This window comes from Erinaceus europaeus, chromosome 7, assembly GCF_950295315.1.
Source record: "Erinaceus europaeus chromosome 7, mEriEur2.1, whole genome shotgun sequence".
NCBI lineage: Eukaryota > Metazoa > Chordata > Mammalia > Eulipotyphla > Erinaceidae > Erinaceus > Erinaceus europaeus.
In genome coordinates this window covers 9,146,108-9,173,223 of record NC_080168.1, presented here as the reverse complement: position 1 = coordinate 9,173,223, position 27,116 = coordinate 9,146,108, and the positions used below count along the sequence as shown (strand labels likewise).

The 27,116-nt window shown below is 47.1% G+C and overlaps 1 protein-coding gene across 1 annotated transcript in view; it reads left to right on the top strand.

Annotated features, from left to right (window-relative positions):
• The first annotated feature begins 1,442 nt into the window (after nucleotides 1-1,442).
• The window catches only part of IRS1 (insulin receptor substrate 1), a 67,301-nt gene continuing 41,627 nt past the window's right edge, over nucleotides 1,443-27,116 (top strand). Inside the window, exon 1 of the mRNA XM_007520070.3 lies at nucleotides 1,443-5,597. Within this exon, the coding sequence (XP_007520132.1) occupies nucleotides 1,833-5,576 (3,744 nt within the window). The 5' untranslated portion in view covers nucleotides 1,443-1,832 and the 3' untranslated portion in view covers nucleotides 5,577-5,597. The remainder of the gene's footprint in view (nucleotides 5,598-27,116) is intronic.

Genomic DNA, 27,116 nt, shown 5'->3' with positions numbered 1-27,116 from the left:
TGTGTGTGTGTGTGGGGGGTGGCCCCTTACCTGGTTCTGCAAAGACCAGAACCTCCACCCCCCCCCCCAGCCCCTGCCCTTGGGTGTCCGTCTGCGCCTTGGAAGGACCCCACTGCAGCAAATGCGGGGATTCCATGGTGGAGAGGTGACCCAAAAGCCCCTCAAATAAGCCTCACAAACACACAAAAAGACTTCCACATATAAATTTCCCTTGAAAATGAAAAGCCAGCAATTTTATTTTTATTTATTTTTTTGATGGGGGGGTAGGTCTAGACATCTCTCTCTGGAGGGGTCGTTCTCACCTGTTAGGTAAACTCCAGCCGGGCTCCCGCGCCCCCTCCTCCCCGGACCCTCCCACTCCGGGCTCCGCAGCCGCAGTGCCCCCCCGCTGCCCCCCACCCTCGCTCCTGCGTCTTCCCGAGCCCCCCACTCCGGCTTCCCCCGCTTTCCCAGCCTCCCTTCGTGCTCTCCGGGGTGGTGCCACCCAAACACCGCCGCCCGCGCCCGCGGAGGGGACTCCTGCGGGGCCCAGGGGCGCCCTGGGCGGCGCTGCGCCGGGGCAGCGTGGCCGCGCAGGGGCGCTGCCCGAGCGTTGCAGCGAGGCTGGGCGCGGGTGCCGCTGCGGCACGGCCGGGGGGCGGAGAGGGGCGGGCGCGGGGCGGGCTCGGCCGGGAATGTAGAGACCCGGGCGGTCGGGCAGGCGGAAGGCTCCGGCGGCGGCGGCGGCGGCGGCCGGGCTGCGGAGCGCGGAGGCTCCGTCACGTGCTTCTCCCCTCGGAGGGAGACGGCGGGCGGCGCGGTCGGAGGGGGCCGGCGCGCCGAGCCAGACGTTGCAGCCGCCGCTTGTTTTGGTTGGGGCTCTCGGCAACTCTCGGCTGCTGCGGCTGCCGAGGCGGCGGAGGAGGAGGAGGAAGAAGGAGGGAGGAGGGAGGGGAGAAGTAACTGCGGCGGCAGCGCCTCCCGGGGCAGAGGCGTCCTCCCCGGCCCCTTCCCAAACCTCCCCGCCCCCCCACCTCCACCCTCCGCTCCCCCCCCCCCGCGCCCTCGTCCCCTCCCCTCCGCCCCTGCCGACTGGAGCGAGGGGCAGGGATGAGCCTGGCCCCGCTCCGCGTCCCCAGCTCCCCTGGCCGCCTGGCTGCGATCCGCGTGGGGAAGCCACTTGCTCTGGCCGCCGCGATGGGCCCGCGCGGGGGCTGCGGAGGACGCGTCTCCGGGCGGCGGCAGCAACAGCCGCAGCGCCGCGGTCTCCGCGATTGAGCTGGTATTTGGGCTGCAGGGACGGTTGCGGGGGGGGGGGGGTTGTTGGTGTCGGTGGGAGGAGGAGGCGGAGGAGGAGGCGGCGGCGAAGGAGGAGGAGGGAGAACCCCGTGCAACGTTGGGACTTGGCAGCTCGCCTCCCCCTGCCCAAGGATATTTAATTTGCCTCGGGAATCGCGACTTCCACAGGGGAAGTCAGGCGGGGAAGGCGCGCGCGCCTGGAGGGACAACGCGGGGACCCCCGGCCGCCGGACTCCTGCCGGAGCGGCGGGGGATGTCCTCTAGCCCCTGCGTGGCCGCCGCGGCGGGGAGAAACGGGGCTGCTCTCCCCAGGGCATGAGCCGCCCCTGAACTCCGTGCGCCGCGACCTCCCGGGCGCAGCCGCCGAGTCCCCGGGCGACCGCCCCTCCTCGCCGCGGGGGGCGGCGTGGCCTTCGGAGCCCGGGGTTCTGCCGCCTGCTGCCCTGCGTGCATGTGCGGGGCCGCGGCCCGGCGCCTCCGCCCCCCACCCGGTGCTTGTTACCCGGCGGCACGTTTCCCCGCTCGGCGGCCGCGGCGGCGGTGGCTGCAGCAGCATGGCGAGCCCCCCGGACACCGACGGCTTCTCGGACGTGCGCAAGGTGGGCTACCTGCGCAAACCCAAGAGCATGCACAAGCGCTTCTTCGTGCTGCGGGCGGCCAGTGAGGCGGGCGGCCCGGCGCGCCTCGAGTACTATGAGAATGAGAAGAAGTGGAGGCACAAGTCGAGCGCCCCCAAACGCTCGATCCCCCTGGAGAGCTGCTTCAACATCAACAAGCGGGCTGACTCCAAGAACAAGCACCTGGTGGCCCTCTACACCCGGGACGAGCACTTCGCCATCGCGGCCGACAGCGAGGCCGAGCAGGACAGCTGGTACCAGGCCCTCCTGCAGCTGCACAACCGGGCCAAGGGCCACCACCACGATGGCGCCGTGGCCTCCGGGGTGGGAGGCGGTGGCGGCGGGGGCAGCTGCAGCGGTGGCAGCTCGGGCCTGGGCGAGGCCGGGGAGGACCTGAGCTATGGGGACGTCCCCCCGGGGCCCGCGTTCAAGGAAGTCTGGCAGGTGATCCTGAAGCCCAAGGGCCTGGGGCAGACAAAGAACCTGATTGGTATCTACCGCCTCTGCCTGACCAGCAAGACCATCAGCTTCGTGAAGCTCAACTCCGAGGCGGCCGCCGTGGTGCTACAACTCATGAACATCCGCCGCTGTGGCCACTCTGAGAACTTCTTCTTCATCGAGGTGGGCCGCTCAGCCGTGACCGGCCCGGGGGAGTTCTGGATGCAGGTGGATGACTCCGTGGTGGCCCAGAACATGCACGAGACCATCCTGGAGGCCATGCGGGCCATGAGCGACGAGTTCCGCCCACGCAGCAAGAGCCAGTCGTCCTCCAACTGCTCCAACCCCATCAGCGTCCCCCTGCGACGGCACCACCTCAACAATCCCCCACCCAGCCAGGTGGGCCTGACCCGCCGCTCCCGCACTGAGAGCATCACCGCCACGTCCCCCGCTAGCCTGGTGGGCGGCAAGCAGGGCTCCTTCCGGGTGCGCGCGTCCAGCGACGGCGAGGGCACCATGTCCAGGCCAGCCTCGGTGGATGGCAGCCCTGTGAGCCCCAGCACTACTCGAACCCACGCCCACAGGCACCGAGGCAGCTCCCGGCTGCACCCACCTCTCAACCACAGCCGTTCCATCCCCATGCCTTCTTCTCGCTGCTCGCCCTCGGCCACCAGCCCGGTCAGCCTGTCGTCCAGCAGCACCAGTGGCCACGGCTCCACCTCCGACTGCCTCTTCCCGCGACGCTCCAGCGCCTCGGTGTCCGGCTCCCCCAGCGACGGTGGCTTCATCTCCTCCGATGAGTATGGCTCCAGCCCCTGCGACTTCAGGAGCTCCTTCCGCAGCGTCACCCCGGATTCCTTGGGCCATACCCCGCCAGCCCGCGGTGAGGAGGAGCTGAGTAACTACATCTGCATGGGAGGCAAGGGGGCTGCCACTTTGGCGGCCCCCAATGGCCACTACATCCTGCCTCGGGGTGGCAATGGGCATCGCTATGTCCCCGGTGCTGGCTTGGGTCTGAGCCCAGCGCTGGCCGGAGAGGAAGCGGCCACTGCTGCCGACCTGGAGAACCGCTTCCGAAAGCGGACCCATTCGGCTGGCACCTCGCCCACCATCTCCCACCAGAAGACGCCCTCTCAGTCCTCCGTGGCGTCCATCGAGGAATATACAGAGATGATGCCCGCCTACCCACCAGGAGGTGGCAGTGGAGGCCGGCTGCCTGGCTACCGGCATTCCGCCTTCGTGCCCACCCACTCATACCCGGAGGAGGGTCTGGAGATGCACCCCCTAGAGCGACGGGGGGGCCACCACCACCACCGCTCTGATGCCTCTGCCCTCCACACCGACGACGGCTATATGCCCATGTCCCCCGGGGTGGCCCCTGTGCCCAGCGGCAGCCGCAAGGGCAGCGAGGACTACATGCCCATGAGCCCCAAGAGTGTGTCGGCCCCGCAGCAGATCATCAACCCAGTCCGCCGCCACCCGCAGAGAGTGGACCCCAATGGCTACATGATGATGTCCCCCAGTGGAAGCTGCTCCCCTGACATCGGGGGTGGGCCTGGTGGTGGTGGGAACAGCACCACCCAGTCTGGGAGCACTTACGGCAAGATGTGGACAAACGGGGTAGGAGGGCACCACTCTCACGCCCTCCCGCACCCCAAACTGCCCTCTGAAAGCCGTGGCGGTGGGGGCAAGCTCCTGCCTTGCACAGGGGACTACATGAACATGTCGCCGGTGGGGGACTCCAACACCAGCAGCCCCTCCGACTGCTACTATGGCCCAGAAGACCCCCAGCACAAGTCGGTCCTCTCTTACTACTCCTTGCCAAGGTCTTTTAAGCACACCCAGCGGCCGGGGGAGTTGGAGGAGCCCCCCCGACACCAGCACCTCCGCCTGTCCTCCAGCTCGGGGCGCCTCCTCTACGCTGCTGCAGCTGCAGATGACTCTTCATCCTCCACCAGCAGCGACAGCCTGGGCGGGGGCTATTGTGGGGGGCGGCCTGAGCCCGGCCTCCCGCACCTGCACCACCAGGTGCTGCAGCCCCACTTGCCCCGCAAGGTGGACACAGCCGCCCAGACCAATAGCCGCCTCACCCGGCCCACCAGGCTGTCCCTAGGAGACCCCAAGGCCAGCACCTTACCGAGGGCCAGAGAGCAGCCCCCACCCCCACAGCCGCCCTCACTGGGCCACTACCCTCCCGAGCCCAAGAGCCCAGGGGAATACGTGAACATAGATTTTGGGAGCGAGCAGCCTGGCTACTTATCCTGCCCTGTGGCTTCGCACAGCTCGCCTGCGGTCAAGTGTCCAGCTCAGCTCCAGCTGGCTTCCCGCCAGGAAGAGACAGGCACAGAAGAATACATGAACATGGACTTGGGGCCCGGCCGGAGGGTGGCCTGGGAGGATAGCCCCAGAGGCCCACCAGGAAGAGGGGTCCCTGCCCCCCCAGGGGCCCCCAGCCTATGCAGACCGCAGCGGGCGGTGCCCGGCGGCCGGGGCGACTACATGACTATGCAGATGGGCTGTCCCCGCCAGAGCTACGTGGACATCTCACCTGTGGCCCCCGTGAGCTATGCGGACATGCGGACAGGCTTGGCGGAGGAGGCCAGCCTTCCTGGGGCCACAGCGGACACGCCCTGTTCATCTTCAGCTGCCTCGACTTCCCCCACGGCTCCTCCGGGAGGGTCTTCTTCCCTGTTGGGGGCCCCCCAGGGCCCCGGGAGCGTGAGCGCCTTCACCAGGGTGAACCTCAGTCCCAACCACAACCAGAGTGCCAAAGTGATCCGCGCCGACCCGCTAGGGTGCAGGAGGCGCCACAGCTCCGAGACCTTCTCCTCCACACCCAGTGCCACCCGGGCAGGCAACGCGGTGCCCTTCGGTGCGGGGGCTGCCATGGGGGCCAGCGGGGGCGGCAGCAGCAGCAAGGAGGACATGAAGCGCCACAGCTCGGCCTCCTTTGAGAACGTGTGGCTGAGGCCTGGGGAACTGGGGGGAGCCCCCAAGGAGCCAGCCCCTGTGTGCGGGGGCCCCGGGGGCGTGGAGAATGGGCTGAACTACATAGACCTGGATTTGGTTAAGGACTTCAAGCAGCGCCCTCAGGAGCGCCCCCCGCAACTGCGACCCCCGGCACCCCCATCCCCGCGCCAGCCTCTGGGCAGCAGTGAGAGCGGCTCTGCCAGCCGCTCCAGCGAGGATCTAAGCGCCTATGCCAGCATCAGTTTCCAGAAGCAGCCAGACGACCTCCAGTAGCTCAACTGGACATCACAGCAGGTGCGTTTCAGGGGGACAGAGTCCGAAGACACACCTCCTCTTAACCTTGGGCTGGACTTCTGCCTGTGTCCTCTTCCCACTGAGCTCTTAGGTTGTGTACAGACAGACATGGGAGGGTGTGGGGAGATCGGGCGCCCATAGGGCACAACCCCACCATGACACCTGGCAGATAGTTGTACAGGAAGAGCCCGTCTCTTCCCTTGAAGCCCCCGAAGTGAAGAAGCCAAACTGTCAGGTAGTATTTTCAGAACTGTGGTCTGTAAAGACCGGTTCTGAGATTTTTGAACTTGATCCACTAAGGACTTTGGTCTCTTTATGGAAGTTTTCTTTGGACCATATATTTTAGGTTAATCCCGGCAAAGGGGCAATTCTGCACAAGCATTTGTGGAAAACGGCTCAGCCCCTCATTTAAGATATGCTTTCAATGCTCTTAAGGGTGATCTGACCCATTTGCTCTTTGTACTTTGTTTCTACAATTTCACAATAACAAGGCAACATAAGTAGCAGTGGGAAACAGCCATTTTTATTCATGCTGCCTGAAAAAAATATATTGAAGAGGGCTTACATATCTAGAGAGAAATGGACAATCTGGCTGCATGACCGTCTTTGCAAAGTAATTCTGGGTGGTGTTTTCTTTCTGTTTCCCGACCAGAATCTGGGAAACATTATTCACACACAGATCCACCACCTCCAGGCATGACTGCCTTTGCTTTTTTTTTCTTTTTCTTTTTTGACAGGGAGTGAACTCTACATGTGGCTGGGACCCATTATTAGTTAAGAGCTATGGAAATTCATCCCCAGCCTCCCTGCCTTAAGAGGTGTCTGTTCTTGCAAAGACTTGCTCAGAGCCATCACACAAATTATTTGGGGGCTACTGTAACATCTTCTATAGAAACCACTTACTTTTTTTCTTGCTTGATTATTACTATTATTTCTTTTAGTTGAGATAAGGAGCATCAAGTAGGGACATGGAAGGACTGTTTAGTTTGGGGTTCCTTTGCCTTGGATATAAAGGCTCAACCTTGCACTTTTCAGCCTTCAGATATTTATTGTTTGCCTTTTAAGTTCAAGAGAGGCCTCAGTCCATGTTGCAAGTTGGCTTTAGATCTGTGGCTAAGGCTGTACTGAAAATGAAAAACATTTGTAATAGGAAATTAGCCTGCCCTCAGTTCTGTTGAGACTGGTGGTCATAATTGTGGGAAGAAGCGAGGAGTGTAGTTTGCAAATAATATGATGAGTTGGCATTGTAGAAGTTTCCAGCATTTGGAAACACTTTAGTTTGACAAACTATCTTGTGATAGTCTTTTTATATATGTTCCACAGAATGAGGTTTAAAAAAGTGTTATATTCTTCTTAATATGTGCCTGTTGAGAATAAATTAGTCTGTGCATGGGCTCCTTCCGGTAGGTGTTTGTTTACAATATAGCTGCTATCTTTTTCGTTCTAACTTAGTTGATGTATTTTTTAATGTGATTTACTTATAATGTGATTTTTTAATGTGATTTACTTATAATTTGATCAGTATTTAGTCTTTTGTTTTCATGGTTCACCAGAAAAGAGATGTTATTGATGTGTCAACATCAATGTTAAAAAAAAAAATCAGTTCTATCAAATTATGTTTTTAGGACTCTGAACCCCTCTAACACTTTAGCCATCTGTGTTTGCAAGTGTTTCATATGGAAAGTAATAAGGTTGAGGGGAGAAAAACCCTAGGAGAACTAGACATTTGTTTATATAGGAGATGAAAGAAGATACTGAGAACACAGTAAGTTTTCCTCACCTGTTTTCTTAATTTGAACTGATATATAACATAGGATAAATGATATTTGCTCTGAAGAAGATTGGGCCAAGTTGAGTTTTCATTTAAAAAATGCTTTAGAATAAAATCTTTGTTAAGTGGAAGATATAAAAAACAATCAAAACAAATAATTTGTTCTCACTGTTCTCAGCTTTCTTGTAAAAGAAAAAAAATGAAATATTCTGGAAAAAAATCATATAATCACAGTCCTAATGATCGTGAATTAACAGACCATGCTTTGACAGCACCGTGCTAGAAAATAAAATCTACACTGTGTATTTATAAGATGTAAATGGAAAGAGAGGAGGGGTGTGTGTGTGTGTGTGTGTGTTGTCTTAAGTGAGAAACCAAATGCTACTTGGCACTTTTACATCCTGAATTCTGCTGCCTGCTTGCTTTTGCCTTGTTTAAAGATGGGATTTGATAGTTCTCATCATCTGAAACAAAAAGAAATCAAACCTATACATGGCAGATAACTTGTAGCAAATGAGGAAGCTATGCTAGCTTGTGAAACATTTGTTTTCTAACAGCCTGAGTAATTGCTGCCTTTGCCTCCTTTTTTTTTTTCTCAGATGAAGCGCTCCTAGGAGCAGACTCTCTTGGCCCCTTATTTTTAAAGCTCTGGGCTTGTTGGGAACATCTGTGAAGTGTTTAGCTCAGGTGCTTCAGCTTGTTGGTGGCCCATGTGCTGCCCTCCTGTGAAGTTACCATTTATTCCTCTTCTCTGGTCTGTGTGTTCGCTGAGTTTCTGACCTTCTAGGCTGCTCTCCAGAATCACTCCTCTCCCATTCTCTTTGTTTCCTTCTGTCAGCTCCTGTTCCTGCCACTGGCTTGTTTGTCTGTTTGTTTCACTTCAGAATTTCTCTGTTCTTGTGGCCTCCTTTCTGGATAGAAAAAATCCAGAGCCCTTGACAGGCAGAAAAAAACCAGCCAGGCTCAGCTGTGACAACCCAGCTACCTTTCACACCAGCCTTAACCCGCAGATTTGATTTGTCATTTGTGAAACCCCTAGGCCAGGCAGATGGATGGATCAGGCTGCAGCCCAGAAGCAGCCCCCAGCCACCCCTTGAAGATTCCATTTTGATGTTTTTGTCTTCTTCTTGTTATTAAGACCCCCCTAAAAACTGGATTTCCTCCTTGTGGTTGTAAGAACCCCGCTCCACCTCCGGGTCTACCTCCCTCTAGCTCCCTGCTTTCCCCTCCCTGTGTGGCCTTTTTGTCTGGCGCTCTGGCTGGGGCACTCACTCCTTAGGGTCACCTCTGCTTCCTGTGTTCCTCCCTGTTTATTCGCCACTTGGCTCCTCCTCCTTTCACCAAATCCCCTTTCAGGCCTAGGGCTGGAGGGGGCCTTTGGAAGCTGTACTGGGAAGGAAGCCCCCTTCCCTTCTCCGCAGCTCTCTGTCGCCTGTGTGTGTGTGTGTCGTCTTGCAGGGCTTCGTGGACTGCTAGGTGCTTATAGGGGTGGTGGTGGTGGGGTGGGGCAAGGTCCCCCAACCCACTCTGCAAGTAGGCGGAGCAACTTGGCTCTGATTGGCTTCTCCCCAGCCAACCAGCGTGAGAATCAGCCTGGCTGTGGTGGGTGTGGGGCGGGGCCTGGGGAGGGGGAAGGTTCCTGGGTGGTAGGTCACCCTGGTTCCAGGCCCGGAGGACCCCCACCTCCATCCATCCGTAGTAACTGACTGGGCGCCGCCTCCTATACCCTCAGGCTTCCTGAGGAGGCAGTGTGAGCCCCCTGATTCTGGCGCCGGCACCCGAGTCCCAAGAATGAGAGTCCACCCAGCCCACTGACAGGGGCCGGAAATGCTCACTTCCTCTGCTTGTTAATTGAGAAAAATCCGGGCTGGGAGCATGTGACCTGCCCCATGTTGTTTGCCTGTGATCGTTTTACTACGGTTTACTACAGCGCAGCCCTGCCGAGCCTGCTCCTTCCTGTTTGCAGATCCATCCGCAGATCTGGGAGCTCCAGCACGTGGCTTGAGAGCTTCACGTTTCTGTCGGAGCAGAGAACTAGAAGGGAAAAGAGAAAAAAAAATTATATATATATGTCCCGACTGACACTGTCAGGAATTCGTGAGGGACAGGGAGGATTTGACTGGCAATTGCACTAGAGTCAACAGTTTTCCCAGGCGCCTGCATTTTGCAAAAACTCTGGCACGGGACAACATGAACAAAAACAAAACCCAGGCACCGGGTAGAATGAAAACAAGAGGATATGGCTTCCAAATCTTGAGCAATTAGATCTGCTCTGAGAAGCTCCCAGTGGTGGGTTCCTTACCCAGACTGGAGGAAGTGGTGCTTAAATTCCTCGGAACAGATTTGCTTTTTGACTGTCACAACTGCTCTGGGCCCTTTGGGCAGAGAGGTTTTGGGAAAGCTCCGAAGCTTTGTGTTCTGCTTCCTCTCATCACAAGAATGATATGAGATCTGTTACTGTGTGGGGTGGCGAGTGTTTTCTGCATTTGCCCGTTTCCTAAAATGCAGAGGGAAAAAAAGACACAATATCCTGGAAATAATTTCTCCTCCCTGTTCCTGTCTCTAAATAAAGTTATTTCTCTCTAGCCACTTGGTCCTCCTGGATCATAGCCTTCAAGGGCTCCGTCTGCTTTCATTGGTGCTGATTGAATCATCATTACTGAAAATGTAAAGAAGATCTGGCCAGGTGTAAATTTTATGCCCCATTATGGCTTCTGAGCCATGAGAGAGAATGTCTTTGTTGTTTCAGAGAACTTAGAAAGCCTAACACGTTTCTCAGTTCCTGCCACTTTATTTCAGGAGCTTTTAATGTTAAAAAGAAGTATGAAAATTGTCTATATTACAGTCATTGATTTGTCTCCCAAATAAATACAATTTTCAGTATTGCTTGGGAAGATATTTCAGATTTAGAATCCAAACAGGCATACCTGCTTTTTAAAAAATGGTTTTTCTTTTTTAATTAGTTTTTAATTATCTTTATTTATTTATTGGATAGAAACAGCCAGAAATCAAGAGGGGAGGGTGGTGGAGAGAGAGACAGACAGACACTTGCAGCACTGCTTCACCATTAGCAGAGCTGTCTCCCTGCAGGTGGAACCTGGGTGCTAGAACCTAAGTCCTTGGGCACAGTAGTAACATGTGCACTTAACCAAGTGTGTTACCACCCGACCCCAGGCATACCTGCTTTTATCCCCCCCAACACATTTTTTTTTAAGTCAAAATTCCTCGAAATCAGCTCTCTGCTATCATGAGTGATGCAATGGAAAAAGCAGTTCCTAGGAGCCAGAAATCTTGAGTTGTAACATACTGTGCCCTTCACTGAATGACCTTGGACAAGTCACAGCATTTCTCTGAACCTGTTTTCTCTTCAGTTGAGAGTGTTGTTCTAGATAATTCTAGCCTCCGGTGAAGCTCTGAACATGGGAATGTTTAGGAGAAAGTGGCTGTTGCTCTGTAATGGGTCAGTTGTAGTAGGGATTCCTCTCCAAGAAGCTGTTGACAGAATCACAAGGTAATGAATTAGAATATTCGCTCTTGTTCTGGCTTGTTCTAGCATGTGGCTCAGACAGACTCCCTTTATAGTTTGGCTCAGGGCTGATTTTCACCTTTCTTGTTTGGAGGGACGATCATTGGGTTTTAACAGATCCGAAGACAGAGACCTGGTGGAACCTGCTGCCTTGTTTGAAGAATCTCTAGATGAGTTAGCTGCTTCCCACTCTTCTCTCTCAAAGATAAAAATGTGTGCAGGAATGTGGCTCACCTGCTGGTTCCTGCACCCTGAGCTCAGCTGTTGGTCACTCCACAACATAGGTCAAGCTTTAACCAGCCAGTGTCTAGAACATTATTTTGTGGATTCTGTTGGAAAGCATTCTTTCATGTAGGGGTGGTCTGTTTGAGTATAATGTCTTTCACTTCTGACACTGGAATACTTCAGCGAGGTATCCAGATGACTGAATGTAAAAGGAGATCCCAGAGACCAATTGGGGACTACAAGAAGGTTTTGACTTTTTTGTTGTTTAACTAGAGTACTTATTCAGTCTAGGCTTATGCAGGTGCTAGGGACTGAACCTGGGAGTTTGGTGCTTCAAGCACGAAGTCTTTTTACATAACCATGATGCTAGCTCCCTAGCCCATTCATTGTTTGTTTGTTTGTGTGTTTTCTTCCTTGGTTAGATATCTGAAAAAGCTCAGTAGCTCATCCTGCTAGCAAAATGAGTGTTGTCCATTCTCATTCTTTCTCTGTCTCTCTCTCTCTCTCCCTCCCCCTCTCTTCACTTTTGAGAATTTTGATTAGTTAGTTGAACTGTATTCAGAAGTTGCAACCCTGGGGGCATCTCCATGTGCATTTCATGAAGCATCAGAATTGTCTACTGACCCTTTCGTTCAAACCTCTACTGACTGACTCTTTTCCAACCCTCCTGCTATAATCAGATATGTTTCTCAGTGGCATGGTATATAAATGGTTCCTTTTATTTTGGTGGGTTGGTCGTTTTAGTATAATGGAACACTTCACAATTTTAAAGGTTTTGTTTTGTTTTAAAGAAAGCCATTTCCTCAATTATTTCCTCATGTTACAGAGTTACTGGAAATTGTAGTCAAGGAAAATAGTTTCTTGTGAATATACTTTGAAGTCAGTTTCACAATAAAATTCTGTCACTTTTTTATACCAGGTTTTGTGTGTGTGTGTGTGTGTGTGTGTGTGTGTGTGTGTCTGTCTGTGTGTATTGAAAATAACATTCTCTCTATTATTTGTATGTGGTTGACTTAGCATTTAATTATGTTATGAGTATATGGTCATGTGGCAAAGTCTGAAAACTATATTGTTATTGAAACATTCAGTAACAATTTCAGTTACTTTGAATTTTAACTTTGCAAAATTACATTTTAAGGTTAGCATAGGATCATGTAACACACAGTGATCTCAAACTAAGGTCAGAGGGTTTCAACAGTTTTTGTAAAACATTTAAAGGCTAGGCTATTAAGTAGTTATTTGATTTTATTCGTTTCTTACAGATGGCAATGGTAGTATCTCTCCCATTCATAATTCACAGGCAAAAAGGGAGAAGGATAGATTAGTTAAGTATTAGGTACTGCCATCTATAGAAGAAAGAATATTTTTCCATTTTAATAATTCTCTTGCCACAGGCTCTGCTGAAATGGATTTGTGGGAATATATTTGGATAAATGTTATTTGTGCTTCTTCAGTGTATCCCTGATCTTTTGAATAATAGAGCTTTTAAAAAATGATATCTTCCTGTCCTAAAGACCTCTTGTTTTTCAACCCCTTTTCTGCGTTTTCATCAATAATGGCAGTGGAATTGAATGTGTGTGTGTTAGTCTAGCATTTTAACTATATGTCTTCAAGCGCAGAGATTTTGAGGTGTTTCTACCTTTTGGGGATGTTCTAAATTAAGTTTGTACTTGTTATTTTCCATTTGCCATCCCATGTTATTTATTTGTCTTTTCCCCTCCTCAGTGTCACACCACCACTCACCAATGGCCCTCTTGGAAACCAGACCCAGATCCTTTGCATGTTAATTGGTTGGACAGAAGAAGGTAGCAGGGAAACCCAGGCTCAACTGATAAATTTCTCAAGTTAAATTGATAAACTGATAAACCCCCTCCACACAGAGACATTCTTTTTCTATTGGTTGAAAATATACTTTGATGCCAGTTCTCTGATCCGTTCTGACATATTTAGGTCGTGTTGATGAACACTATCTCTTTATCTTGAGCAGTTGATTGTTGTCTTATGTTTGTTGAAACCATCACAGACTTTTTTTTTTTTTTGCTTAATTATAGGTAGCATATCAGGCTGTATTTTGTAGAGAGTGATGATTCTTTTAGTAAGGTTATGATCAAAATGAGACAAAAAAAAAAAGAAAAGAGCAGTATATCATGTAAGTTTTCTGAAATTCTCATGTTTTTCAACTATTGTTCACCTGAAATTCTTCCATTATAAGCTGGAAAATAATCTTCCCCTTGGACTTTAGAGGTTGATTGTGAGAATAATTAGAATTTAAGCACCCCCAGTGCAGTGTCAGAGGTCACTGGCCTCCCTACCCTGACATAAAATATCTGTCACTGGCCCAGCAAACCCCAGACTAAGACTTTTTGTTGGTGCTTTGTTCTCAAGAAATACCACTGAGCACCTGTTGTGTCCCAAATAACACATATTTTATTGAAAGGGTTGGGATGGATACATGGGAGTGTGTGTGTGGGGGGGTGAGATTAAGGAGAACTCATCCAAGTAATCACCACATATCTTATAGTGTCCCTTATCTGGGAAAGAAAGCCAAGATTCACAACATGCAGCCCAAGAAAGTCAGTATTTTTCTCATGCACTATTGGAGCAAACATGCTGCTTTACTTTGAAAGTTCTGTGCTTTCCTTTATCATTGTAACCAAGGCTTCCTGCCTGACAGTAACACCAGCCTCCTTAAGTAGTTGGTGAGGCTGTTGAAACTCATTTGGAATAGTGTTCTTTTTTCTGGGGTATTCAGCTAGCAAGCACAGTCTTGGCAAGAGGCAGGAGAAAAAGCTATCTCAGGATCTTTCATTCCAGTGAAGCAGCCAGGAGAGAGGCCCAGGTGTTAAAGGAACAGACTTGTAATGATTACTTGTTAAAGTGGTGGTCAGTGTTAGAAAAACGTGATCAAGGGAAGACCGCACAAAAGATACTGGCAAGTCTTTTTGTCTTAGACACTATTATTATTTGAGGACCTTTCCCCTCCTTTGCAGGATTTTTTTTTTCTTTAAGCAGTGAAAAAGGTCTAACCCCCTGAACTCTAGTTCCCTTTCTTGCTTCTAGCTGGAAATATAATTTCCTTTGAGACTCTATCTTTGCCCTCTCTTAAATACACACACACACACACACACACACACACACACACACACACACGTACTCTTTTTTTTTTTTTTTTGGCTTTGATGGTATCTAGTCATATTTGGCTTTCAGTTCATTACAGAAGCTTTTTTTTTTCCCAGACCACAGCATTTTATGGTGGCTTCCTAGATACACACACACACACACACACACACGCACGCACGCACGCACGCACACGCAGGCACGCATGCATATTGGTTGGCCATAGGTAATATCTGGACATGCACTAAGTTTCAAACAATTATGCACTTTTTTATTTAAGGTACAGAGTGCAAAATAAAGCTCCCTCCCATTCTTGTTCGGCAACTTTCTTTTCTCTTTCTTTCTTTCTTTCTTTTTTCTATAGGCCATCATTCAATGCTGACTTTTTGTTTATCTTTCCAAAATTGACCTATGTGTAGATTTCAAAGCTTAATAATAGTGAGTTGATTAAATGCCCAACTGCCCAAAGTCTTCCATGGAAGAATGTGTTCAGATCCTAAATTTTTGCTCTGAAACAACACAACAATGGTCTAACAATTGGTTCAGCTTTCTTTCTTTCTTCTTCTTCTTTTTTTTTTTTTAGGAAAAAAAAGATGTTCACTTTCATATTCTTGTTTTCATCCTGTGGGTGAAAAGGTGTCATCTAATGTAAACCATTAGTTATACAGTGATTCACTTTTCTAAATTGGTTAAGAAAGGAAAGATGCCTAGGTTTTCAAATATTGTCATTTAAGATCCTGGTTATTTTCTTCCTTGCTTTACTTTCATGCCAGCACTCAGGATTCTCCCCTTCCTTCAAGTCTGAATGAGCATCTAGTTCTAATGTAGTGTAGAAAGGCTAAGGATACTTTGACAAACTTTCTGAATACTAAGAGCTCATATTTTTGAGAGTTGAGATTGTATTTTATTGGACTGGAATTTTCACCACTTCATAATCTGGGGGTTGTATATTTAGACATACTATTACACATAAATTATAGAAGACATTCTCTTTTTCCTTGAGGTTTCCTATTACTCATTTTCTCCAGAGTTATTGATACTGGGCAGGAGTAGCATTTATAGACTCCCTTACATCTCCAAAGGAAGTTATGTGATTGACTGAGATAATTTCAACTTTGAACTAAAGAGGAACTCTTCAGTGGTTAGATAACATTATGACCAATGCCTTGATATTCTTGCTGATTGTGGTAAAGTACAAAGAGAATAGGGTACCTGCAGTTACAAAGTTAAAATCTTTCAAGAACATGAGAACAGATAACATTTCAATCAAGATTATCAGGTTTTTTGTTTTTTTTTTTACCATTTTTTTAGTGGCTCGTCAGTAAGAGTATACTCAAATCCATGTCTGTCTTGTTCCAGATTACCTAGGGTAAGGAGGAATGAAAACAAAATATATGGAGGTGCAGAGAGATAGCTTAATGTTAGAACAGAGGACTTGCATAATATAAGTCCTCAGAGACAATAGGTTCAGCACCTGCCATCACCATATACCAGAACTGAGCAGTGCTTTGATCCCTTATTTTAATTTTATTTTACTTTTTTTTTCCTTATTGATTTAATAATGATCAACAAGACCATAGGATAAGAGTGGTACAATTCTGCACTATACATACCACCTGAGTTCCGTATTCCCTCCCCTCCATTGGAAGCTTTCCTGTTCTTTATCCCTCTGGGAGCATGGACCCAGGATCATTATGGTGGAAGGTCTGGCTTCTGTAATTGTTTCTCCACTGGACATGGGTGTTAGCAGATCAATCCATGTTCCCAGCCTGTTTCTATCTTTCCCTAGTGGGGCGGAAGTCTAAGGAGGCAGGGTTCCAGGGCACATCGGTGAGGTCATCCATCCAGGGAAGTCAGGTTGGTGTCATGGTAGCATCTGCAACTTGGTAGCTGAAAATGCATTAAGCTATAAAGCAGAACAAATCGTTTAATAATAAGGAACCTAAAGATAAGACAATAGCTGATGAGATTTGGGATCTCCATTTTGAAAAAATAAAAAAGCTAGTAGGTCTATTTTAGGTATATTCCAAGGGGCCCACAACTTTACTTTTGCCTGAACACGACAGCTTACATGCAGGTGGGCCAAAGGTGCTGTCTGGGGGAATGGTATCAGAGTGGGAAATAGGACTGGAAAAGCTAGATCAGGGGAGAGAGTAGCTCCCAATTATGGGGAAAGTATACAAATATTGTTAACTGTAAGCCCCATCAATTTGATCTGGGGCCCATAGTCAGCACAGGAGCCTGTGCAACCTCCACCTCACTGCAGATCTGAGCTCACATTCTGTGGTCATAGCTGGGAACATTCTAGGTTGCACTCATTGTCTTCCTCGAGTAGCAAGAATGCCAATCCAGTCTCCCTTCAGAGAATGAGGCAATCCCCACCAATGTTTACCCACATTGAGGGCAAAGTCCTGTAGAGGCCCACAAGAAGGTCCACTATGCTGTTCCTGATGGCGATGACCAGTGACAGTGCGGAGAGGGACCTGCTAGAGTCTAGTTCTATCATATCTACCTGGGGATCCCTTATTCTTTCTCATAAAAATAGTTAAATAGATGAAGCTATCAGTTTATATTTCTCCTCCTCCTCCTTTTTCTACCAGGACCTTACTGGAGCTTCAAGTCTGCATGATTCCATTGCTTTTGGTAAACTATTGGTTTTTCTTCAAAGAGAGAGAGAGAGAAAGAGAAAGAGAGGAGTAGACACACTGAAACACTGCTTCATTGTTTCTGAAGTATCCCCTTTACATGGTGTTCCCATGTGGCTGTCAAGGACTTGGACCTAGGTCCTTGTGAATGGTAAAGTGTGTGCTCTTATCAGGAGAGCCATCTCCTGGCCCCAAAGTTAACTTGTTTCTTGGTTTTGAGATAGAATGAATCATCCCCAAATGAATTGCCTTAAAACACAGTGATTTGTTAGATTACATTTCTGTGGGTTGATGAGTTGGGCTGTGTTCAGCAAGGCAGTTCTTCTGCTTGTCTCTTGTGGGCAAGCTTGCTTGGGTATAGTACTGGAGGGTTGTGTGTGTGTGTGGGGTTTGCTGGTGGGATTTGGCCGGCATCCCTCCGTTGTCTACAGCATGATGCTATCAGCAGGTGTTTGCTATTCACAGAGCCACATAGATGAGTTCCTCTTAGCAAGAAAATGAGCATGCACCAGCTTCCCTTATACTCCTTTTAGTATTGAGGTGCCAGCAACATTCTCAGCAGTGCCTTGCATGCATGAGGCCCTGGGCTCTGCTATAGTTCCTCCCTCTCTTAAAATACATTAAAAGTCTCTGTTGAGCCCATATTATGCACCAGGGACCAGAAAATGAAGTAGGAATGTCCCTGTCCTCACAGTACTTCTCAGAAATACGGATCTTTAACAATGTAGACTGTGATGTGAGCTCGATACCGGTGGCTGGTCTCCAGATGGTATCTTCTTGAAGTGGCTTTAAGGGGGGGGGAGGATTTATTTATTTATTTATTTATTTATTTATTAATAGGTGAGAAAGGACTGGTGTATTAATGTCAGGACCTCATGCTTGAAAATTTAATGCTTTATCCACTTTGTCACCTCTTGGATCTCAAGAAAGCCTTTAACTAGAGGAGTGATGACTGGAAGTTTGTTTTTGTTTATTTATCTAGCCAGAGCCTCATATAGGCATATCACTGATGCCTTGTTGCTTTTTCATTCAGATAGACAGATAGGCAGGTAGACAGACTAGCTGACCATAACACCAGAGCTTCCCCTGGTGTCATGATGCCTCCCTTATGGTGCTAGGGCTCCACCCTGGCCTCTGCACGTAGCAACACACATGCCCTGCCTGGTAGACTGTCTTCGCTCTGGAAGCTCAATTCTAAGAAAAACATAGAAAACAAACAAATGAAAAAAGATCAAAAAGATGACATTGAGGTTTCCTAACCTCAAAGGCTGTTGACTGTATTTTTCATGCCAGTGGTAACTGTGAAAATAGTAGTGTTATTTGTCTTAGTCTTCTTACAGGGCTAGAAGATTCCACTTTCTCATGGTCCTAAGGTGGCTTCTATAGAATTGAAGATCCAAAATGGGACCAGCAGAGAACCCAGAGCAAGAGGACCATGGTTAGTAAATACCTGGTCCTGTCTTCCCTCTACCCTACTTCACCACTTGTGAAGACTCCCCCCCAGCAAGTGGTGGCCAGGGACTTGAACCCAGGTCTTTGTGCACTGTAGTGCATGTGCTTAGCCTGATGTGCTGCCACCTGGCCCCACTATCTCTGTCTGTCTGTCTGTCTATTTTGACTAGAGCACTGCTCAACTTTGGCTTTTGGTGTTGCTGGTGACTGACTGAACCTGGTACCTCTGGCTCTTCAGGCTGACCATGGGGCTTCTCCACCCCTCCCTCCCCCTGTACCCTTCCCCCAGCTATTTATTTCTGGACCTTGACAAATTTAGCATGTATATGTGTGTGTGTGTGTGTGTGTGTGTGTTTGGAGGCAATAACCCTGTATAAAGGGCTACATTCCTAAAAGTAAGTCTGTAAGAATATTTCACTATTTTACTGCCTAGGCCTTTGGTACCTCTCACAAGTGCCTACAAGGGACTCCCTGCAGAAAGTGTGCTGGCTTGTTTCTGGGGCCTTTGAACTGGGTGAGGAATGTGTCTCTAGATGGAAGAATGAATGGCTGGTGCTTTTAACCCCCAGCTTGAGGAATGCTATTGTATCTTCAAAGCGGCTCCTCACCAGGCTGCTTGAGACTCTCTCTCTCTCACAGGAGACTTTGCATTCTCAAGCACATAACAAAAACCCATGCCACCCAGTTTGAGCTCATTCACTGGCTACTTTTAGGTGGATTTTTCAATTAATGTGTCTGTCCCCTAAGAATGGAGCCCCTCTTCTCCCCAACTGAGGTAATTTATTATCACTCACTAGATAAGGAACTTTCAACTGTGTGTGTGTGTGTGTGTGTGTGTGTGTGTGTGTGTGTGTGTGTGTGTGTTCGTTCACTAGGGCTCAGAAGGGGGACTTGGGAAGACTGTTTTAAAGAATAGTGGTGGGGGGTGGTGTCTGTAGATGGGGATGGTAAGGTAGCTCACCAGGTCAAGCACACACAGTATAAAGCGCAAGGATCCTGGTTCGATCCCCCTGCTCTCCACCTGCATGGAAGTTACACTGCAAGTAGTGAAGCTATCTTTCACTCCCCCCTGTCTCCTCCTCCTCTCTCAATTTCTCTCTGACTTATCTAACAACAACAGCAATAGGAACAACAATGGGGGGGAAAAAGGCCTCCAGGAGGAGTGGATTCATAGTGCCAGCACTGAGCCCCAGCAGTGACTGGAGGGAGAAAAAAAGAGTAGTGGTTGGAGGTATCTAGGAAGTCCTAATTCCTGAGGAATTCAGAAGGAAATTCCGACCCAAGTTAGATTGCATTTACAGTGTAAAATCAGCACATTTAGTTGATCAAGGAAATGTATTGATTGTGTTTTTTATTTGTATATCTGTTTGTTAGATACAAGCATACCTGCAGCTTCTTTCCTTTCAAAAAATCTGCCCTCTCCACTCTTTTTTTTTTTTCACTAAAATTATCCCTAGACCTGTGTTTCTAGAATACTTTTTCTTTCTCTAAGCTAGACCCTGAGTGACAGAGAGCAGGAGAGAGAACATAGCACTGAGCCATAGCCGCTGAAGCTTATCCTGCACAGGTGCTCCTTTATGGTGACTGGGGGCTTGAGCGTGGATCCTAGCTTAGGGTATGCACTCTAGATGGAAGCGAAATGGAAAAAAAAAAGATGGGTATTGTTCCTTTTTTATTTTTTTATTTCTGAGGTTCAGTGCCTGCACAATGAATTCACCACTCCTAGTAGCCTTTTTTGTTTGCTTGTTTGTTTTTCTTTTGAGACGGATCAGTTGAGAAGAAAGGGCAGACAGAGATACCTGTAGCACTGCTTTGTCACGAAGGCCAGTTGGGGATCAGGGGCTTGAACCCAGATCCTTGTGCATAGTGACACTCAACCAGGTGTATCACTGCCCAAGCACACACCCCCCCACACACACAGGTACTACCACTTTTTAAAAATTATTTATTTATTGGATATAGACAGCCAGAAATTGAGAAGGGAGTGCTAGGGAGAGAGACACAGAGACACCTGCAACACTGTTTCACCACTTGCAAAGCTTTCCCCCTGCAGGTGAGGACCGGAGGCTCGAACCCAGGTTCTTGTACATTGTAAGATGTGCGCTCAAATTGGGTGCGCTACCACCCGGCCCTGATACTACCACTTTTTGAAAGATGCTCATTCTTGCTGTAGTGATTGGGTTCAAAGCTCTCTCTCTCCCCTACTAAATCCCGTGTTCTTAGAGATAAGAATGACTTTATTTCATGACTCCTGTGTCTTAGGCAGCACTCACAAAACCCTGGCCATATTTAAAGAATTCTGATGAAGGAAGACGACATCTTTCAAAAAGTCCCAAGTAGAACTAGGGTAGTAGCACACACAGGAATCTTGCTTGCAAGAGGTCCTAGGTTCAATTCCTGACACCACCAGTAACCAAAACTGAGCATTTCTCTGGTCCTGAAACAGGGAAACAAAACAAAATAGAAAAGTTTCAAACATGGGGCTGCTAGCTAATGGTGCAGCAGGTTGAGTGCACATGTTACAGTGTACGAGGACCAGGGTTCAAGGCCCTCGTCTCCACCTGCAAAGGGGAAGCTTCAAACTTGGTGAAGCAGGGTTGCAGGTGTTTTTCTTTCTCTCTTTCTCTCTGTCTCCCCTTTTTTCTCGGTCTCTCTCTGGCTCTATCCAATAAATACATAAAATGTCTTTAAAAATCATTAAAAATAAAGGTCCTAACAAAAACATTATAAACAATACTGGGGAATCTGGAAATCCTCAAACCATTTTGTTCATCAGGTATTTTTAAAAACAAATCCAGATTTACTGATGTGTGTGCATGCGTGTGTGTGTGTGTGTGTGTGTGTGCCTGTGTGTGTATAAAAGTTACAAGACTCTTCCAATTTGCTATCACAGGATGTGAAAATGGAAGTAAAATTAATTACAACTACATAATTTCTCTGCCTGAAATCCGTGGATACTTCCTCTGTTCCTCCAAACCATTCCTTTAAAGATTGACAGAAACTTTGCTTTGTTTTGACAAGATTTATTTCTCTACTACCAACAGGAGCTCATCAACTTTTCTCCTACTAATATAGTTCTTCTGATGTTAACTGTAGCTTGCTGATCTAGGTCAGAACATAATATTTGCACCGAGGTTTAAAGATATCAAAAGCAATGAAAAATTGCTTGAAAAATAATTATTGTGTCGTAGTTAGCTCTCTTTAAAAAAGAAAGAGGCCAGTTATTAAGTGTGTGATTCACAGAACTCCCTTGTAATTTGTCCCATATGCAAATATGGATAATGTCTGGGAAAAGGCATTCCATTTGTTGTTTTCTTTTTATTTGTGAGTCTAGGGAAGGCATCCAGGGATTTGAGTATATGCAATACCTTTAATCTGCTTCCTTGCTTGGCCTAATTTATCTCTTTAAACATTTTTTTTAGAGAGAAAGAGAGGGAGAAACACTAAACACTGCTCCACCATCCCTAGAGCTTTCTCACTGTGCTGTTCACGGTCCTCCTGTGTGTTGCCAAGGATCACACTCAGGGGCTGGAGTATGCAAAAGAATATGTGCCTGTGCTCTTTACCTGCTGAGTCCTCTCCCAAGAAGTTAAATGTAAATAAGTTGATTTTGCCTACGTGATCTTTAGTGACTTCTCTACTAAAATGTTGTCTAGATGTTGAAACCTGAGCCTGGTTGCCAAGATACACTGTTTCCCCCTCCTGCATTCTATTTAGAATGTGTAGCAATTCATATGTTTTTTTTTTCCTTTTTTTCCCTCATGCACAGGGGTTATCACTGCACCAGCACTCCACTGCTCCCAATAACCTTTTTATTTATTTTTTTTCTTTTCTGATGGAGATGGAAGTAAAGAGGGAAGGAAGAGGGAGAAAGAAACACCTGCAGCGCTGCTTCACCTTGTGAAATGTCCCTCCCTGCAGGTGGGAATTGGGAGTTTGACCCCAGATTCTTGAGCTTGGTAACCTGAGTGCTCTAGTGGGTTTACTGCTGCCCAACCCTGCAGCCTTTTCCCTTTTCTCCTCCTCCTCCTTTTTTTGTCAGCTGTTTCTGCTTTAGAGGAAGGGAACCCTGGGCTTCATATATGCAATGCATACTCTGTGCCACTGAACTATGCCCCCAGCCTCTTCTGGCTATTCTTACCAAATATTGCTGGAGATTTTAAGGTTTAAATGAAAATGTAGGATCCAGGCCATTTGGTCTAAATTCGTCTCTCTTTAATAGGGAAACCCTCCACCCCTGAAGATTCTGCGATCTAAATTTTGATTTTTAAATAGGACTTCAGTTTTCTTGGCCCTTCCTGCAGCCATTTGACATTTAAAGCTACTTTCTAAAACTTGAAAGTGTTTTCCAACAGATATGTGTCTAGTATTTAGCTCAGCTATTTTTCTGTCTGCCAGCTCAGTTGACTAAGTTCAAATGCTGAATGCAGCAGGCCTGGCATTTGGTAGATACTGTTTGTTGTAGATACTGAATGAATGAATGTGGGGGCTGTATGTTTTTAAACCACAGCTCGGGAAGGACGCCAACACTTTGTTTTTCTCTAGACCAGAAGCACGTTCTATTCAGGGGGATTGAGCACTTTTCATAACATCACCACTGTGTCATCCTCACTGGGCATTTCTGCTCTTCAGCATTTCCGGTCATGCCACAATGAATCGAAGTTTGGAGAAATCATAACTGGTCACAGAGATGGAGGTGGGGACTTGCCAAAGACTGAAATGTTTGTAGACCAGACATGAGCCCATGCTCTTACTTCATTTATATGACAGGAGTCAGTGAGTTCCCTCTTAGTGCCGGAAAGAACTCCTGCATTCTGGAGTCAGGACCAAGGAAACAGGCAACAATGCAGGCTTTCTAGAGCTTTTATGAGGACTGGTTAAGGGAGAAAATTGTAAAGGGGACAACTTCGCAAGGGACAGTGAGATTCTTGGAGAGCCACCTCAAGTGCTTCTGGACCCTTTAACAGATCTGATGGGTAACAATGTCTGTTTACATGTAAAGTTTTGTTTGATTTTATTTGGTTTTTTTTTTTTTTTTTTTTTTTTTTTTTTTTTTTAGTATTTTTAAATTTTTATTTTAATGAGAAAGAGAATGCTCATCTCTGGCTTACAGTGGTGTTGGGATTGAACCTGGGACTTTGGAGTCTTGGGCATTGTACATCTTCCCTTTAAAGTTCATCCTATATAAGTCCAGGCAGTGGCTCACCTGGCACTTCACCATGTGCCAAGGATCCAGATTCAAGCCCCTAGTTCATACCTGCAGGGGAGGAAGTCTCATGAGCAGTGAAGCTGTGCTGCAGGTATCTCTTCATCTCTCTCTCTCTCTCTCTCATATCTCAATATCAAAAAGGAAAAAAGACAAGCTTAAAAAAAACTCTCATCATGTTCTTTTGCCTGGATTTGAGGTATCCCTGGATTTATCAGTCCTGATGAAGGTTGCCTTGTGGCTCATAAGTGAGCCAAAGGCAGAGGTTACTAATTCAGCAGGACAGATGAACAGGAAGACTGAGCTGAAGGTGATGTGTGTCTGCTAGTGGTTAACAGTTGTTATGGGAGGGAAATAAATATATACCTAACATTAAATTTTGATATTGGAAGTTGTGATGACTGATGGCTCCTGTCCCTGTTTTAAAAAATTAAGGGGTGGGGGGATCAACTATTCTTCCTAGAGGCTGCAGGTTCAGTCCCCAGCACCATCTCTTGCCACAGCTGAGCAGTGTTCTGGTCCTCTCTCTTCCTCTCCTATCTTATAACAAATAACCAGAGAAAGCTTTAAGAAGAAAAATCACATTCAATAATCAGGACTATAAATTATATTTTTATCAGATGATTTACACTTGTATGATGGATCGATTGTAAATCTCAGTGAGGATTTAGACCCAAACAGAAAGCGTAGCATCAGTTTTGACTGCACAGAAGATAAGATGTGAACTACTAACAACTGTGGGACCAAAAACAATCTGTTTGATCAAAGAGGAAATATGTCTGGGGATGAATTCAAACAGAAACTCATAGAAGAAAATAACCATAAACATAAAGTGTTTCAGAAATGATTAAACAATGCTAATTATCTTGAATATGCCTTTCTGGGTTTCAAACAAACAGATATTTATTTGCTGAAATTTAATTATAGAGTCAGTTTCCTCTGAAAGAAATTTCTCATCAACTTTTCCATAAAAACAATAATTCATCAAATACAGTTTATAATCAGAGGTTCTTTAAAGTGGCCAGGAAATTAAAAGGTGTTTGAAAACCATTAGGAAAACACATGAACATTTATATAATTACATAAACTTCTTCAGCACTCCTGTTTTTTTGTTTTGATTTTTTTTTATAAACTCTGCAGAACTTTAAGTATTTCCTTAAAGTTATATTACTCCAAGGTGCTCCAGAATTTGTGAATTTCCTCCTCTGACCTTAGAGTAATGTTTTTCTCCAAAGGCCTTTTATTGGAGGATGGTGTTAGAAACCAAGATGTTGGCACAAGATGTGTTTGTGGCTATCAATGTGCCATTACTCTTTTGCCTTCTTAGCCACCAGAGCAAGGAGAGACATGAATACCTGTGTGTTTCTGTGTATGCCACCTGCGTCTATACTGAGTTAGGCATTCGTTCATCCTACTGTCTCCTAACCCTAATCCATTTCCACATGTTTCAGTCTAGTTTCCTCCCCCTTGATTTTCTGTCTTCTGTTCCAACATTGAGAAAACTGGCTGTCACCATTCTTGCTCACTTACCTGTTCATTTCCACTACACATGTGTACACACATCGTTGTCGGAATTGTCAGTCAGTTCTTGCTTTTGCTTACCACTGTTAATGCTCAGTTCTCAGGAAAGCAAGTTAGTCAAGTTCATTTGAGCATCAGTTCTGGGACCCAGTGGGTATCTGGAACTGACCAAATTCTCTTGCCTGATCTGGGCTAAGGCTGGGTGGAACAAGGTTCATCTCTGGATTACCATGCTGGACTGTGGGGCATTCTAGGACTCATAAAGAAGTCATTCTGAGTGAATCCTTCCTTGTCACCAGTGCATGAAAAAGGCAGCTACTTCAAATTTACTGTTGGCTAATGGACAGGAAAACTGAGTCTTCCAGCACTCAACAAACGTGAGCATTTTCTAGATACAAAATGTAATCAACCTTAAAGCTCCAGCTTTGGGTGGCTGCTGTTAGTCCCCGGAGTGGATATGTGGAAGAGGTGGTGAGAAGAGCAGGTGATAATGGAACCATGAAGGCTCAGATACCAGATTCAAATACCAGGAAAGAGAGACAGACAGGTAGACAGGCAGACAGACACACCATTTAATGCTCTGTTCTATTTCACATAGCCTTTTCTTTCCTATCAATAATATAGACACTGGAGGGATGACAGGTGACTCTCCCAATAGAGCACACCCATTTTCATACTCAAGAACCTGGGTTCAAACCCCAGACCACTACGTGGGAGTGCCTGCAGAGGGGGAGCGTGAGAAGCAGCGGAGCAGTGCTGCAGGCATCCCTCTTTCTCTGCCAGTGTCGCCCTTGCTCTCATGCTCTGTTGCTCATGCTCTGTCTCTAAAGAAAAAGAAAGCACAGACTTGATTTTTCCCCCCCTCTCTGTTCTGGAATTGCCTCAGCTTGTTGTGTAATTCTGGCAGTAGATTCCTGACATACTAGATCATAAAGATGATAGCTGGGCATCTTTTATAACTCTGCGTGTGTGTTTGTTTGTGTGTGTGTGTGTATGTGTGTTCTCTCCATATATTTAAGCTTGGGCTACATGTGTAATTTTTAAACACATCCCCTTATAATCAGTCATATTGCCTGTACTTGTTGACTGTGGAAATCTCTGGAGAAGCCCTTTCCCGTACAAGACGCTGGTTTCTTTCCATGCTTCCTTTGCAGGAAAATGAATGTTGAGAAAAACATTGAATTCCAAACTCTAAAAATTGAGTGACTTGAAACAAGCCTTATGTTCTTTTTGACCCATGTGTGAAAAAAAGAGGAATCTGTATCCGCTTACTGGCCTTTACTTCAAGATTTCCAGAAATATCCCAATAGCATTCTGTAGGTCACTGACTGGAGACATTTATAATATCCTTCATTGGTTTTTGTGGCTCTCTGATTGTGTGTGGCTGGGTTCTGTTTGCATTAAGAGTGTGAGCAGCCCTTCAGAGGCCATATGCTGGGCTATTTATGAACCAACTTTCCGCGGACAGCTGAAGATCAGAAGCGTCTATTTTGGAAAGTATCCTAAATGTGAGATTCTGGAGTGGAAAAAAAAAAAATTAGTGCCCTGCAGATAAGAATACTTAAAACAGGAAGCAGTAGTAATTTATTGCTTCCTGTCTAAGTCTCCTTATCAGTATGATAAGCTTTAGGTTTCAGTTGTGCTTTCCTGATCTGAAGATTTCTTTTCTGGTAATCAGCCTCTTTAAGAGGATTAAAACATTTTATTATCTTTTTCAAGTTGAAAAGGCCCTCATGTGCAGAGGGAGATAGAAAATTTCCCAGCATAATTTGTTGTTGTTGTTGTTGTTGTCATAATAAGATTCTGCTGGTGACTCCCAGTCCCACAGTAGTATTTGCTCCTGGAGAGAAGCACCATGTGCTACTCATTTCATTCACTCATTGAATTTCTGTTTTGTGTACGTGCATATTGATACTCCAGATACCAAAATGCAAGACTGAATTATATGTGAAAAATATCGTTATACCTGAAAGTTTGAATGGGAATGGAACCCAGGCATGGATGGGCAAAAAGAAGAGTTGAGAATTTTTTTTTAAATCTTTTTATTATCGTTATT